This window comes from Neomonachus schauinslandi, chromosome 16 (genome assembly GCF_002201575.2).
Source record: "Neomonachus schauinslandi chromosome 16, ASM220157v2, whole genome shotgun sequence".
Classification (NCBI taxonomy): domain Eukaryota; kingdom Metazoa; phylum Chordata; class Mammalia; order Carnivora; family Phocidae; genus Neomonachus; species Neomonachus schauinslandi.
The window spans coordinates 32174980-32190148 of NC_058418.1; the positions used below are offsets into that span (position 1 = coordinate 32174980).

General features: G+C 45.6%; 1 protein-coding gene across 2 annotated transcripts; it reads left to right on the top strand.

Annotated features, from left to right (window-relative positions):
* Window positions 1-3125: 3125 nt before the first annotated feature.
* HERPUD1 (homocysteine inducible ER protein with ubiquitin like domain 1) lies at window positions 3126-14831 on the top strand. Of its 2 annotated transcripts, none has more exons than XM_021705810.1 (8): window positions 3126-3370; window positions 6121-6198; window positions 6288-6362; window positions 7571-7701; window positions 10025-10147; window positions 10662-11012; window positions 12535-12640; window positions 14074-14831. In XM_021705810.1, exons 1-8 carry the CDS (start codon window positions 3218-3220, stop codon window positions 14236-14238), a joined length of 1182 nt encoding a protein of 393 aa, XP_021561485.1. In that variant the 5' UTR covers window positions 3126-3217; the 3' UTR covers window positions 14239-14831. The 2 variants fall into 2 exon arrangements, with proteins under 2 accessions (XP_021561485.1, XP_021561486.1); XM_021705811.1 differs by having other exon boundaries at window positions 6291-6362.
* The last annotated feature ends 338 nt before the right edge of the window (window positions 14832-15169 follow it).

Below are 15169 nucleotides of genomic sequence, written 5' to 3' on the forward strand. Positions count from 1 at the left end.
TAAAAAAAAAAAAAAAGAGTTCCTTGGGTGATTTTGTTTCATAGCCAGGTTCAGGGACCACTGGACTGGACTGGTTTCAATCTGCTGAACACTAATGCCCAACATTTATTGAGCGCTTCCTGCCTGGATCTGTCCCAGGACCTTCAGCATGTCCTATCATGTAAACCTCACAACAACCCTATGAAATAGATACCATTATTCCTATTTTGCAGAAGAGGAAATTTGGTACAGAGAGGTTAAGTAACTTGCCTAAGGTCACGTAGCTCTCAAGGGGCAAAAGCTAGGTTTGAAAACAGGCAGTCTGGCTCTGGGATCATGAGTTTAACCACTGAGTTAATACTTGCCCATTCAAATTCTGTACACAGTCATTCTATTGGGCCTAATCAGTAATTGCTGACATTATTATTGTTATTCAAATCCCACGCATCCTTCAAAGTCCAGCTCAGATTCCACCTTTTCCATCAAGTTTTCCCTGACTTCCCCTCTTCTCCTCCTGCCGCTATGAAATCCCTCAGTGTAATCAAGAGTCCTTCAGAAATGTGGGAGACTTTTGGGTTGTCCTTTATTTCTGTATTTTTGTACTGTCTTATCACCCCCCCCATTATCTTTTTAAGATTACTGAGAATAGGGTCACTCCATGTTTATCTTTCTATTCCTGGCATGTTTGTGGACTTGAATTTAATGTTTTTCTAAATATGCTGTAGGCAGAACCACCAGGGTCCTTTAAAAGGAGCTCTCTTATTGGGAGATAAAAGGGAATCACGGAAATTAGATTGCCTTTTCCCTAAGGGAAAAAAAACCACACCCCTTTACTTTCTTACCGATGGAAGTGGATGTGCTGTCTTAAGGGGTCCTGATGCTTGTCACTGCAGGTGAGAGGAGACCATGCCATGTGGCATACTTAATTCCCCAATAAAGTCATTATCTCCTGCCTGGCTGCCTCCTTTAAGGCTTCTGCTTATTTTATATGACCTGGCCCCACTGGTCAGCTTCTAGCTAGTTCCAAGACTACCAGATCATAGTCATTTTCTTCCATCTTTGTATGAAAAGCAGGACCAGCTACATAACTTGTGAGGACCTAGTGAAAAATGAAAATGCAAAACTTCTTGTTCAAAATTTATTCAGAATTTCGGATGGTAACAGCAGAGCATTAAACCAAGACTGGAGTTCCGTGTGACTGCATGGGTCCCACACCTGTGAAGCCAGACGTGATGAAAATAGACAGAACCGTCCTCAGCAGACAAAAACCAATCACAGAAATCTGAGCATGGGGACAATTTATCTCTAAAGCCCCCCACCTCCCTTCTTAACAAAAAGGCTGCTGAAAAAGAAGTCACCCTAGTTCTCTGTTACATTAAGGCTGACTGTTATGGATTGAATTGTGGAAAAGGATGTTCAAGTCCTGACTCCCAGTACCTATGAATGTTGACTGTATTTGGAAATGTGCTCTTTGCACATGATCAAACTAGGATGAAGTCCGTAGGGTGGACCCTAATCCAGTATGACTTGGTGTCCTTATATAAAGGGTGGGGTGGGGTGGGGTGGGGGTGCCCTGGTGGCTCAGTCAGTTGGGCATCCCATTCTTGATTTTGGCTCAGGTCATGATCTCAAAGTCATGGAGATTGAGCCCCCTACCCTCCTCAGGTTCCATGCTGGGTGGGTGGAGTCAGCTTGAGATTCTCTCGACCTCTCCTTCTGCCCCTCCCCCCACTTGTGCACTCTCTCTGTCTAATAAATAAAAATCTTTTTTTTTTAAAGGTTGGGGGGGATTGGCACACAGAGACAGACATGCATGGAGGGAAAATTATGTGAAGGCCTGCACACAGGGAGAACACTGTGTTACTGTGAAGGCAGAGATGGAAGAATGCAGCTACACACCTCAGAACTCCAAAGATTGAGGCAAACTACCAGAAGCTAGGGGAGTAGCATTGAACAGGTTCTCTCTCAAAGCCCTCAGAAGGAACAAACCCGCCCAACACCTTGATGGCAGACTTCTAGCCTCCAGAACTGTGAGACAGTACATTTCTGTCCTGCGAGCCGCCCAGTTTGTGGTACTACACCCACTAACCACACCAGGCTCCTCCTGTCAGCCTCCTGCCCTTGCCCTTGCCAAGCTCCTGACACCTGGATAAACAGATGGCCCAACAGGACTGGACTAAGGATGGGGCCCGCACAATGTCAGTTTTGTTTTTCAAGACCTTTTTTCCTACAGAGGGGAGGGAGGAAGGTTGTCTACATCAGAGACACCTTTTAGAAAACTCAGAACCTTCCCATCCTGGTCTCAGCCCCAGTTTAAAGGAAGCATGTATTAGCATCCTATAAAGCGAGGCCCTTTTCGAGGGTCTCCCAGCCTAGGCTGGACTGTGTGGCCCGTTTGCCAGTCATAAAGGTGATGCTCCAAACTTGAGGGTGCAACGTTCACGTCTGAGGCCACAGATGAAGTGGCCACAGCAGGTGGGAAGCCTCCGTCCTTGGCTCCGTCCCCAGGATGGCCCCAGGAGGAATCAGCCCCGTTCTTCCCCGCCCTGCTAAGGCCTGTGGGGGCCGCCCTTCCGGGTGAATTCGCAAACGGAGTCCACCGAGCTGTTCTTTGGGCTGGGGTCGGGGTAAGCATGGGGAAGCCTCCCCCGTAAGGCAGGCTGTGGGGCCTGACTTCCCGGGCCGCCCACCCGGAAGGGAAAGGGGAAGTGCGCCTTGGCGCCTGGGGTCAAAAAGGGCGGGGAGAGCTGCTCTGTGAGGGCACAATTTGCAGAAGCCGCCAAGCCGGGGGTCTGCCGGCCTGACCCTCCTCGAGGCGCTGGAACAACCCGAGGTAGGGCGCACCCCAGTTCCGTCAGGGCCTCGGCGCCTCAGCGAGCCGCAGCGCACCCAAACATGGCCGCCGAACCCGGGTCCCGGGGCCGCAGCCGGGATTCCGGGTGACGCACGACCGACGGGTTGCATCAGCCTGCGACCACGTGCTCGGCCCGCCCCTCCGCCCACGGATCCGGGCGCCGATTGGGCCACGTTAGGGCCGTGACCTCCGCCTCAGCCAATGGGAGGCAGCCACAGAGCGTTCTCGCCGCAGAGCCCTGGCGCGAGGTGCCTATAAAAGGCGTCTGAGGCGGGGGCGCGCGCGCGCTCCAGAGACGTGAACCGTCGTTGCGGAGGTTGTAGGGGGCTGCGTCGCCGCCTGCCTGGCATCTCGGAGCGCCGCGGAACCCACAGCGTAGCCGACATGGAGGTCGAGCCCGAACCCGACCCTGAGCCCGTCACGCTCCTGGTGAAGAGCCCCAACCAGCGCCACCGCGACTTGGAGCTGAGCGGCGACCGCAGCTGGAGCGTGGGCCGCCTCAAGGCGCATCTGAGCCGCGTCTACCCCGAGCGCCCGGTGAGAGGGGCCCCCGAATCCCCCTGCCAGCGCCTCCCGCCCCGGCTGTCATCCCCTCGGCCGGCCTCGCGTCCGCCTCCCCTTCCCTTCCAGCTTCTCCCTTTGCCGCCCCTCCCCCCGACGGTTGGTCCTCACCAGGTCACTTCCCCAGGGCTGGGGGCTTGTCCTGCCCTGACGCGGTAGGCGCCGCCGCGCCCGGCCCAGTGACCGTCACCTCCAAGTCCTAGGCCGCCATCGCCCCGCCTTCCCGACGGGACGCCTTCCCTTGTCACTTCACCTCCCGTGGTCCCAGCCCCACCTCCCGGACCACTGCCCCGTCCCCTGGGTCTGGCTTCGGGCCTTAGCCAAGCCGTTGAGACAGCAGTTTGACCTTGGGTGAGTCATTGCACCCTTCCAGCCTCAGTTTCCCCGAAAGGACAGGGCGGCTAGGCGTTTCGCGTTAGGATTGCATCCACTGGCTAGAAGCGAGGACACAGAAATGCTGCCAAGTGGATTTTCTGAATGCCGCGTCTCAGTGTGGAGCGGAGGCGGCTGAGGCCAGTGGCTAGGGAAACGGGGAGCGCCCAGGGAGTGTGTACTTAAGGTCCCACACCCAGGAGCGAGACGTGGCTCTTCCCCTCCCCGTCCACCTTCCGCCCTGGGCCCCTCCCTGCCGCGCGGGTCTCCGCAGCCTTCGCCGAGTCCCCGGGAGGAGCCCCGCGCGCTTTCTGGCTAGAGTGAGTTAGAAGGGAAGCAGGCACAAAGAATCTCCCTGAGTCTGGGTTTTAAGACTTTGGCCCCTCAATTACAGACTTCCTCGCTTTGTTTTGGTGGACACATCTGTCAACATCACCCTTAGCACCGCCCTCCGTCCCCACCACGTGATGGAGGCGGCTGCATCCTTCCTGTATTTACTTTCTACTCTGATATTATGTAAGTGTCACAGTGTGCTTTACTGCCCACAAGTGTAATTCTCCATCAGACAGGAGGAGACATCGGGGCGAAAAAGATTGTGAAATTCTTCCTTGTGATCTGTAAAGTTGCCGTGTGTAGTAGCTCGGGGGTCAGGCTCTTTTGCTCCTTATTTGTGCAGTATGGAAGGTAGAAGTGAGTTTTCCTTCTGAGTTATTCTTTTGAATTTTGCTTATTTATCTAATAAGCTTTCAATTCTTTTTTTTTTTTTAAAGATTTTATTTATTTATTTGAGAGAGAGAATGAGAGAGCACGAGAGGGAAGAGGGTCAGAGGGAGAAGCAGACCCCTTGCTGAGCAGAGAGCCCGATGCGGGACTCGATCCCGGGACTCCGGGATCATGACCTGAGCCGAAGGCAGTCGTTTAACCAACTGAGCCACCCAGGTGCCCCAGGTTTTCAATTCTTTAGCATACCCGTTGGGACTATGTATAGTTTCACCCCAGCTGCTTCCAAGAAAGTAGGTGGCTGTGTTGCTCTGAGAATGGCTATTAGGTACGCAGATAGGGTTAGTCGCTAGTTGCATCATTTGGTAAAAGGCAGTGTTTTGGAGGAGAGCTTCCCTTAAGGGCTTCCTTGGGTGACAAACATCACTCCTATTAAGTCCGAAGACCCAAATAAAAGACCTCTCAGGTGCGTAAGTTTGTACTTAAAAATCACGGCTGGAGAGCACTCATCATTTGGTTTCTAACCTGAGAAGTCTGTCTTTTATAATTTTTTTCAAATCAGCCTTCTGGGTAAAGACAGCATGTCAGGTCAGGCCTCTAAAAGGAAACCCACAGGCAGCTATGGTTTTCAAACCTTTACTAGTGTGGAACTCTTCAATGTAAAGCAGGACCCCACCTCTCCAGTAGCGTTTTATAAAATTATGTGTATAGCATTACCTATAAAGTCAATCGGAACAGTGGTGAAGAAAGTATCCAATTTGGTTCTGTAGTTTTAGGTGCATAGTGTCAAAAATTCCTGATTTATGCAGATAAATAGATGCAGTTGTTGTTTTGATTGTTTTAAACAGTTTGCTTTATAATCTCCAGCTACTTGGCAGGAGCAGCTTTATGCCAAATTTTGCATAGTTGTTTGTATCGGCACTGGTTGGTGAGCTCTAGTGTACCGGCTTTGGTATATATCATTTGAGGCTATTCGTTTTAAGTATGGTTTTTAAAGGAATTAAAAATAGATTTTAAAAGTGAGATTTGTATGAAAGTGTGGAGAGTCCTTGCAGTTTGAAATTACTGGGAAGGAGAAGAGGGGTTGGAGTCTTGACTTTTTAGCAGCAGGTGACCTTAGACAAGTCCGTTTCAGACTTTTCCTCCCTTCAAACAGGGATACTAAATCTCACAGGGTTGAATACCTCCTCTGTAGCTGCATTTGTATGTTGGGAAAAGTCTCTTTGAGAGTTTAGAATTAGTTTAGAATTGCTTTGTGTTATCTTAGGACAATACTAGGTGATTTTGGTGAAGGCTGACCTTGCTTGGGAGCACTGAGCTTTCTCTGAGACCATACAATTTGTGTTTTTAATGGCAGAAAGGAATTTCCTTGGGAATTTAAAAGTCATGTAGGTCACCATAGGTTTTGTGGACTGGAGATGATTTGCCATCCTAAATTTATTTTTATGTTAGAAATTAAAAGTTCAGCACTTTATAAAGAAGAGTTTTGTATATGAGACCTTTGGAAAAATGCTTTCCGGTGATTCTAGGAAAAAACACCCATGTTCGAGTTATTTGTATAAAAGTTTCTTCTGTGGTTGGGAACTTGTGGGAGCTAAATGCTGACCTGTGCTACTCTTTCTTTCCATGACTAGTGTCCAGAGGACCAGAGGTTAATTTATTCTGGAAAGCTGTTGTTGGATCACCAGTGTCTCAAGGACTTGCTTCCAAAGGTACATCATTTACACATTAACTTTTGAATGTTTTTTAAGCACTTACCAGGTTGAATTTAGGTCCTAAAGTACCTCCTTATTACTTTTAGCAGGAAAAATGGCATGTTTTGCATCTGGTGTGCAATGTGAAGGGTCCTTCAAAAATGTCAGAAACCAGTGCAAAGGTATGTCTGCTTTTTCAAGATTATAGCAGTCTCTATAAATCAGACCCTCATGGTAGAAATAAAGGGAGTTGGAAAAAAGAGATTTTATTGCCTTTTTATCAAGTAATAGTTTGTTTCTTCCCCAGTGATAATCAGGAATTAGAAACTTATCAATACAAGTGCATGTCTGCTATTATAGTAGTAGACTGTGCCATTTGTGTGTAGTGGGAAAGTAGAGTTCTACATTACACTGTCTTCCGGGACATGATTTGACCTGCAATAGCTGTGTATCCAGATCACTAAATCAGCAAGACACTCTAAAATGGGTTTTTACTGAATTTAGCACATAATAAGCTGCTTCTAAGGAATCACTCATTTTTATGAACAGAAAAAAAGTGAATATATTTCCTTTGGAAATTTTCATTGTGATGTATTTAATCGGATAGGAAAAGACCACCATCTCTATCACGTGATCTCTAAAGACTGACTTATGTTTGACAACCAAAATCATTTATTTTTCACTTCACAGTGTTGATTTGAATATACAGTAATAATATTCTAATGTAGTGATAACACTCTAAATTAGGATTACGACTCTATTTCCTGAAACATCTGAACGTAGGATAGGAAATTTCTTTCCTTTAGGTTGCTGGCTAGGTTGTATTTATAAATCTTGTTGGTCAGATTTAGTTTCTTGATTTAGTAAATTTAGCACCATAAGATTTGTAGAACATTATCAGGATGCTTTCTCATCAATGGTAACTTCATTGGAAGATTTTAATGAAATTACAGCGGGGCGCCTGGGTGGCTCAGTTGGTTAAGCGACTGCCTTCGGCTCGGGTCATGATCCTGGAGTCCCTGGATCGAGTCCCACATCGGGCTCCCTGCTCTGCAGGGAGTCTGCTGCTCCCTCCGACCCTCCGCCCTCTCATGTGCTCTCTCTCATTCTCTCTCTCTCAAATAAATAAATAAAATCTTTAAAAAAAAAAAAGAAATTGCAGCATAGCTACTCGAGGAAAAAATACGGATTTTTAAAATATCTATATATTGAAATTGGGTTGAACAAATTTCAGAGTATTTTTTACATAACATTGCATCTGTTTACTTTTGTCAAGTTCAGAGGTCGGGGTGAGGGACATAAGCCATTCACAGCAAAAGAATCCTTTTAGTTTGGTTGCAGACAGTTGCATCAGATCCTTTGTTCTAATATTCATCTTACACTTACTTAGGTTGCTGAATCCACAGAGCAGCCTGCTGGTCTCCATCAGGGACAGTATCCTGGGGATTCCTCGGGTGATAGCTTAAGGCAAAGGGAGGTTCTTCGGAACCTTTCTCCCTCTGGATGGGAGAATATCTCAAGGTGAGTGTTACAATAGAGAACCAGGTTTATACAACACGGACATGCATCATTTGCATCAATTTTAAGAATAAAGTATGTTTATAGTATATAGTCACAGAACTTTAAAATGAACAAAATTTTGCTTTTTAAGGGCTTCACTTTAAAGATCTGTTATGTATTTAACTTTTCTTAATACACAGCCTTTTAAGAACACATAAACATACGGGGATGCATGAGTTGAAAATGTAGGCATTTCCCTTCCCACATGGGTGTGCTTCCCATTGTGCTGACCTCATGATAGGGACTTAGTGCTGCTGCTGCGGAGAAAACAGCCAGTGTAAGCATCTCACAGCTGCTTTGCCAGTGGTTTTGTGCTTTGTCTGTCTTAACAATGGGTGACAAAAGGTGAAAAGATGAAGAAATGCTCTGCTAAGGACTGAGTTGGTGGTGCTGGGAAAAAAAGGTCTTGTCTTTAGAGCAAAAGCCAAGAGTGACTAAATGCTCTAATGTTTGGATTTCATAGCTCTTGGAACATCTTATTATGAAAGTTCTTATGAGAAAAAAAATAATTAACTGCAAGTTGAAATTCTGTAGCCCCTCAACTCCCCTGCTTTCCTTTTCCTAGTAGTTATTATTAATATTTGATTTTGACAAAGTCAGGTATTTGAGGAATGATGAGTTGTTTTTTTTTTTTCCTTAACGGAAATTTCAAATACAAACAAGAGCAGAGGGAACTGTGTAATGAACCTCACATAGACATCACCTGAGCCCAGTAATGATCATAGTTTCGCCATGCTTGTTTCATCTATTCGCCCTTTGCTTTTTCCTTTCTGATATGTTTAAGTAACTCCTAGACATCATGTCAGTTCACCTCTACGTACTTGAGTAAAACCTTAGAGGGCGCCTGGGTGGCTCAGTTGGTTGGGCGACTGCTTTCGGCTCAGGTCATGATCCTGGAGTCCCGGGATCGAGTCCCGCATCGGGCTCCCTGCTCGGCGGGGAGTCTGCTTCTCCCTCTGACCCTCCCCCATCTCATGCTCTCTCTCTCTCTCTCTCACAAATAAATAAATAAATAAAATCTTTAAAAAAAAAAAAAACCTTAGAGTTCTCTTGCATATCTACAATGCTGTCCTCATCAGAGCTACAAAAGCACTTTGTTATCATCTCATTTCCTTGCGCTATAACATTTTTAAACGATCAAAAACAATATTATACCAAGACCTACTTGAATTGGAATACCATTTTAGAAACACTCTGGCTCGGGAATTTGGTTAAAAGACTGTCAGCATAGGGGCACCTGGGTGGGTCAGGCAGTTGAGCGTCTGACTCGATCTCAGGGTCTTGAGATTGAGCCCTTAAAAGAGAAAAAGATTGTCCGCATATAAATTGGATAATTGGATAGAAACACGTAAAACTGCTTCCCTTATTCTAGCCATACAACTTGAGATTTGTGGCCCATATGTATGTGAATTTCACCTTGATAAAACTTGTCGATTGTATTCAACACCTATTTATTGAGTAGCCAGTGCATATAATTTTAAGGATGGGAGTTAACCAGCAGAGATGATCACATAACCAGTTCCTGATTTTTCCACAATGCTTTTAGTTTTGTGAATTGCTGCCAAAGGAGTTCACTCTGAAAAGGGCACAAAGCCAAAGATGACACCCATATGCTCTGCTTAAGAAATAGGAGTTTGGTGTCAAACAGGTCTCAAATCCAGCCCTGCTATTTAACTAGCTCAGTGACTTCCTGAAAATCCCTCGTCTTCCCTGAGCTGTATTCAGGCTCCCTTCTGTGACGTGGAGGGGGAAGCTCCCTCCCCACAGGTTGGTGGGGATCCAGTGAGGTAACAGCCCAGCAGCCCGTACAGGGCACAAGTGGTCAGTAAGCACGCGTGAGTGATGCCACATACACACGTAACTCTGCCCCGCCGTGTAGCTCAGATTTAGGGGTGGGGAGAAATGGGTAGTAGGAGGAGGGGCTAGTTTTCTTCATGAAAGGCTTTGAGAGAGATGTGGCTTTTTAGGGCTGCTCTTTGAGGGATAAACGGTGGGTTTAGAGCTGCAGTGACACTCAGCAAATGGAGACTGGGGGTGAGGGTCCACCTAGCCTGAACGGGCCCCGCTGGTTTACACGTCCTGGCAGTGACCTGCTGAGAGTAGGGCTCTGTCAGCACTGCCTGTGCTCGCGTCGCACGGGGGCCTCACACAGTCCTCTACCAGTGAGCTGTCACACAGCCTCTCTCTTTGCTCTCTCTTCGACGTGCTAATTGTAATTTAGACCTTTGCGTTTATTCATATGACACCAAGTCAAAATGAGTGTTTTTAAAAAAATCTGTCATAGGCCTGAAGCTGTCCAGCGAGTGTTCCAAGGCCTGGGGCCTGGTTTCTCGGGCTATACAACCTATGGTTGGCTGCAGCTCTCCTGGTTCCAGCAGATCTACGCACGGCAGTACTACATGCAATAGTGAGTCCTTTCCTGTCCTGCTGGGGGCGGCCGGGCGAGGGGTGGAGGAATGAGGGTAGTCATCAGTCTCTGCAGAGCCTTGCTCTGTCTGGCCCGGTGAGTGGAGGAGGGTGTAAGTGATAACTGCTACCTAATTTGTGTATTAATTCAGGGGGGCTTGTGTCTGTACATAGTTTGATGACTCATCCAGAATCAGTTACTTACTTCCTTTTCAATACGAGGTATCTTTAGTTTCGTGAAAAGTTTAATTTGCTACTGTACCATACTTTTATAGTTTTATACTTTCAACTCCAGATGAAATTTACCATGTGGCGCTCTCAGGAGCAGAAAAGGCATTTATAGATTCAACTGTTAGTAAAGAAATTATTCACTAAGTTAAAGAAAAGTCAAATTTTTCATGTACCTACTTATAATTCTTAACAGTAAAAGACCCTGTGTAAATAAGGCTATGAGAAGCACAGTCTTCACAGTGCTTTGCTCTCAACAGTATCTGCCTCTGTTGATTTTATTTTAGTTTAGCGGCCACTGCTGCATCGGGGGCTTTTGTTCCCTCACCAAGTGCACAAGAGCTACCTGTGGTCTCTGCACCTGCTCCAGCCCCTATTCACAACCAGTTTCCAGCAGAGAACCAGCCAGCCAATCAGAATGCTGCTCCTCCAGTGGTGGTTAATCCTGGGGCCAATCAAAATTTGCGGATGAATGCACAAGGTGGCCCTATTGTGGAAGAAGATGATGAAATAAATCGAGATTGGTTGGATTGGACCTATTCAGCAGCCACATTTTCCGTTTTTCTCAGTATCCTCTACTTCTACTCCTCCCTGAGCAGGTTCCTTATGGTCATGGGGGCCACCATCGTTATGTACCTGTAAGCAGATGATTTCGCTTTCCTTCTTTCCCTTTATTACAAATTAATGCTGCATGGGGGCTCAAACCAAGTACAGATTTTTCTCTTTTTTTGAGCAGTCTCAGTCATTATTTATGAAAGTGTGTTTCTGTTTTTAAGATTTTATTAAGAGTGCGAGCAGGGGAGGGGCAGAAGGGGAGAGAGAGAATCTTAAGCAGGCTCCATGCCCAGTGCAGAGCCCGATGCGGGGCTCGCTCTCACGATCCTGAGATCATAACCTGAGACAAAATCAAGAGTTGGACACTTGACTGACTGAGCCACCCAGGCATCCCTATGGAAGTGTATTTAAACAGCATATTATTCTGGCACCTTCAGTGCAAGGAACTGACAGTTTGGTTGGGCACTGCTGAGAACACATTAATCGTATGTTAATGCAAGAAGGACATTCTGTTTTCTTCTAGATAAGGGACCTGCCAGGCTCATGAACCACAATAATATGGCCATTCTAAAGCATGAAAGGGAAAATTGTATTTGTTTTGAATAAAAACAAGTTTATCTTTATCAAGCTGTAGTTGCTGCCTTGCAGGATTAGAGGTCAGGCACTGACGGCAGCAAAGCTCTAAAGGGCCAGGGAACCTTGACAGACCTGACGTTTGGCTTTATCCACGGCTCAGAGTAGTGGTTCTCAACCAGGATGATTTTGTACTCCTAGGGTGTGACACTTTTGACTGTCACAACTAGAGGGGTGGTCCTACTGGCATCTAGTAGGTAGAGGCCAGAGGTGCTGCTAAGCATCCTACAAAGCACAGGACAGCCGCACAGTAAATATCCAGCCCAATATGTCAGTAGTGCCAAAGGTGAGAAACCCTAGCCTAAAGTGATATGTCCTTGTTTGTGGTCAGAACTGACAAATTTTTCCTATGGAGTGAAAATGGATTCTTTAGTTTTAAAAATCTTAAGAGAGCAATATTTGAATAATAAAACAATTACTCTTATATCCAGAATTAATCATTGTTAATATTTTGTCATATTTGCTATAAGACTTGTATTTAGTTGGATTTTCCAAATAAAATATTAGTCAATTTTTTAAGTTTTTTAGTCTCTAGAATCCTATATTTGTGACCAAATTTAGGTCTTATTATTATGTAGGTTATTACATATTCTAACCCCAGCTCTGTGTGCATGTGTGTGTTTATCCCTCCCCGACCCCCTGCTCAGGTTTGCAGGTGTAAAGTTTAGTTCAGGATCAGCAAGAGTACTTTCTGTGTGCAGGGTGCTGTTAATGTTGGTGGGCACACAGTGCTGAATAAAACATAGTCCCCATAGTGACCTTGAAGAAGCTGACAGGCCAGTGAGGAAGTCTAGGAGATGGTGTGGTAGAAAGTCTCTGCAGATGGGCCTGGCTGTGAGCTTCTAATCAGAGCATTGCTGTGATTAGAGGAGGAGAGCAAGGGGGACCCTATCTAATCAAGAAGAGCCTTAAATTCTTGAACAAAGTTCACTGTGATTTGCTAAGATGAACTTTTATGTGCTTCCTTTGAAGGCATCACGTTGGGTGGTTTCCATTTAGGCAGAGGCCGGTTCAGAACTTCCCAAACGATGGTCCTCCTCATGAAGCTATAAATCAGGACCCCAACAATAACTTACAGGTAAGGAGCTCCCAGGGGGGGCCAGCAAGCTTCGTGTGAAATGCCAGGCTCTCAAATCCTTAACATTTAGATACTTAGCCTCATAGTTTACCATTTCATTAGGCTGAAGTTTCAAGATTTTTTCAAATTTGTTCTTAGAGCAGTGGCTTTTTTTTTTTTTTTTTTAAGATTTATTTATTTTGGGAGAGAGCAAGACCATGCGTGCGTGCAAGCAGGTGGGTGGGGTGGGGGAGAAGAGAGAGAGGGATAGAGAGAATCTCAAGCAGACTCCCTGCACCGAGTGCGGAGCCCAACACAGGGCTCGATCCCGTGACCCTGAGATCATGACCTGAGCAGAAACCATGACTGAGCCCACCCAGGCACCCCTAGCAGTAGCTATTTTTATTTATTTATTTATTTATTTTAAAGATTTTATTTATTTGAGAGAGAGAATGAGAGAGAGCACAAGAGGGAAGAGGGTCAGAAGGAGAAGCAGACCCCCTGCTCAGCAGGGAGCCCGATGTGGGACTCGATCCCGGGACTCCAGGATCATGACCTGAGCCGAAGGCAGTCGCTTAACCAACTGAGCCACCCAGGCGCCCTATTTATTTATTTTTAAAGATTTTATTTATTTATTTGACAGAGAGACAGCGAGAGAGGAAACACAAGCTGGGGGAGTGGGAGAGGGAGAAGCAGGCTTCCCACGAGCAGGGAGCCCGATGCGGGGCTCGATCCCAGGACTCCAGGATCATGACCCCAGCCGAAGGCAGACGCTTAACGACTGAGTCACCCAGGCGCCCCAGCAGTAGCTATTTTTAAAAAAACATTGAGTATGCCATAAAATCCATCAGGTATTTTAGTCCTGTGGCAATTTGCATCTTGGCAAATGTGAATAATGTTTTTTTTAAACTATTTTGAGCATTCAGAGGTCTATAACCATGTGTTATACCATGGAAACTGCTAATGGATAGTTATTCTAATTAAAGATAAAGAATATAAGCATGTCTCACTTCCAGAATGGATTTCCTGGAGAATTTCCCTAGATTTATAGAGCAGTTTAATCCATAATCCCAAAGGATATTCTTTTATAATATAAATTGTCACCCTAGTATCTGTTTTTAGAACTCTGGGTTTCCATTTTTAGTTTCTTAACTCGGAACACTGCCAAAATCAGAATATCCATATTTAATGAAGTGATTAACTTAATTCATGAGTTTAACAATAAAGATCTGGTTACTTCTTTTGTTCTAATACTTATTGCCAGGGATTTTCAAAACTGTGAGAAGGTCACCAGCAGTTATGCTGTGAGGCCTGAGAACTCAACATCCAGCCGAGGAGACCATTTCCTGTGGTCCTGTCTGCCTGGTTGCTTTAAATATGGGGCCAGGGATTTACTGTGCCCTTTCCTGACATTATTTCCTAATGGTTTTCTCATTGTGCTTCATTAATTGTAGGAAGGCCCTGATCCTGAAGTTGAAGACCCCAACCGCCTTCCTCCAGACAGGGATGTACTGGACGACGAGCAGACCAGCCCTTCATTTATGAGCACAGCCTGGCTTGTCTTCAAGACTTTCTTTGCTTCTCTTCTTCCAGAAGGCCCCCCAGCCATAGCAAACTGATGGTGCTTGCTTTCTGGCTGCTGGAGGCTTCAACAGGCGTGGACTGGATCTTCTGACTCCAGCTAGATTTCCTCACCTGGACATGGCAGTGGCACAGAATTCGAGAATCAACGAGGAGGAGGATATGCTTTTGTGATCAAGCAAAAGCAGAAACTAAGACATGAAGCCATGATACAAATTGATGAACAAAAAATGTCCAAGGCTTCTCATGTCTTTATTCTCTGAAGAGCTTTAATATATACTGTATGTAGTTTCATAGGCATTGTAAGTAGAAGGCATTAGTGTCGCATGTTTATGCCTGAGGAACTTTTCAGGTGTGTGAGTCTGCATGTGTGTTTGTACATAGATATCATAGATGCAGAAATGGTTCTGCTGGTACGATTTGATTCCTGTTGGAATGTTTAAATTACACTAAGTGTACTACTTTATATAATCAGTGAAATTGCTAGACATGTTTTAGCAGGACTTTTCTAGGAAAGACTTATGTATAATTGCTTTTTAAAATGCAGTGCTTTACTTTAAACCAAGGGGAACTTTGCAGAGGTGAAAACCTTTGCTGGGTTTTCTTTTCAATAAAGTTTTACTATGAATGACCCTGGCAGACTCTTGTCATCTTAGCAGTTTGCTCCATGTCCATGTCACTGGGTGGTCAACAGTTGAGTTGCTAACTTGTGAGTCACCTGAATGTTTTGCTTCTTTTTATAAAAGGACTATTTGTACTAATGAAGAATGATAAGGTAAGGCCATGAAAGTTTTAATTTACTAAGAATATACGTGTGTTTGTCCCCATTCCCTGATTCCAACGGTACTGGCTTTGTAGAACCCATCAGACTTGAATTCCCCAGGTTTAAATTAGTGGCATTGGGGCGCCCGGCTGGCCCAGTCGGTAGAGCATGGGACTCTTGATCTTAGGGTCATGAATTCAAGCCCC

Excerpts from the sequence above, each read along its gene's own strand:
- HERPUD1 (XM_021705810.1), top strand. The coding sequence starts at position 3,218 with ATGGAGGTCGAGCCCGAACCCGACCCTGAGCCCGTCACGCTCCTGGTG. Across the intron at positions 3,371-6,120 it reads GCGTCTACCCCGAGCGCCCG|TGTCCAGAGGACCAGAGGTT; the intron begins GTGAGAGGGGCC and ends TTCCATGACTAG. Across the intron at positions 6,363-7,570 it reads TGTCAGAAACCAGTGCAAAG|GTTGCTGAATCCACAGAGCA; the intron begins GTATGTCTGCTT and ends ACACTTACTTAG.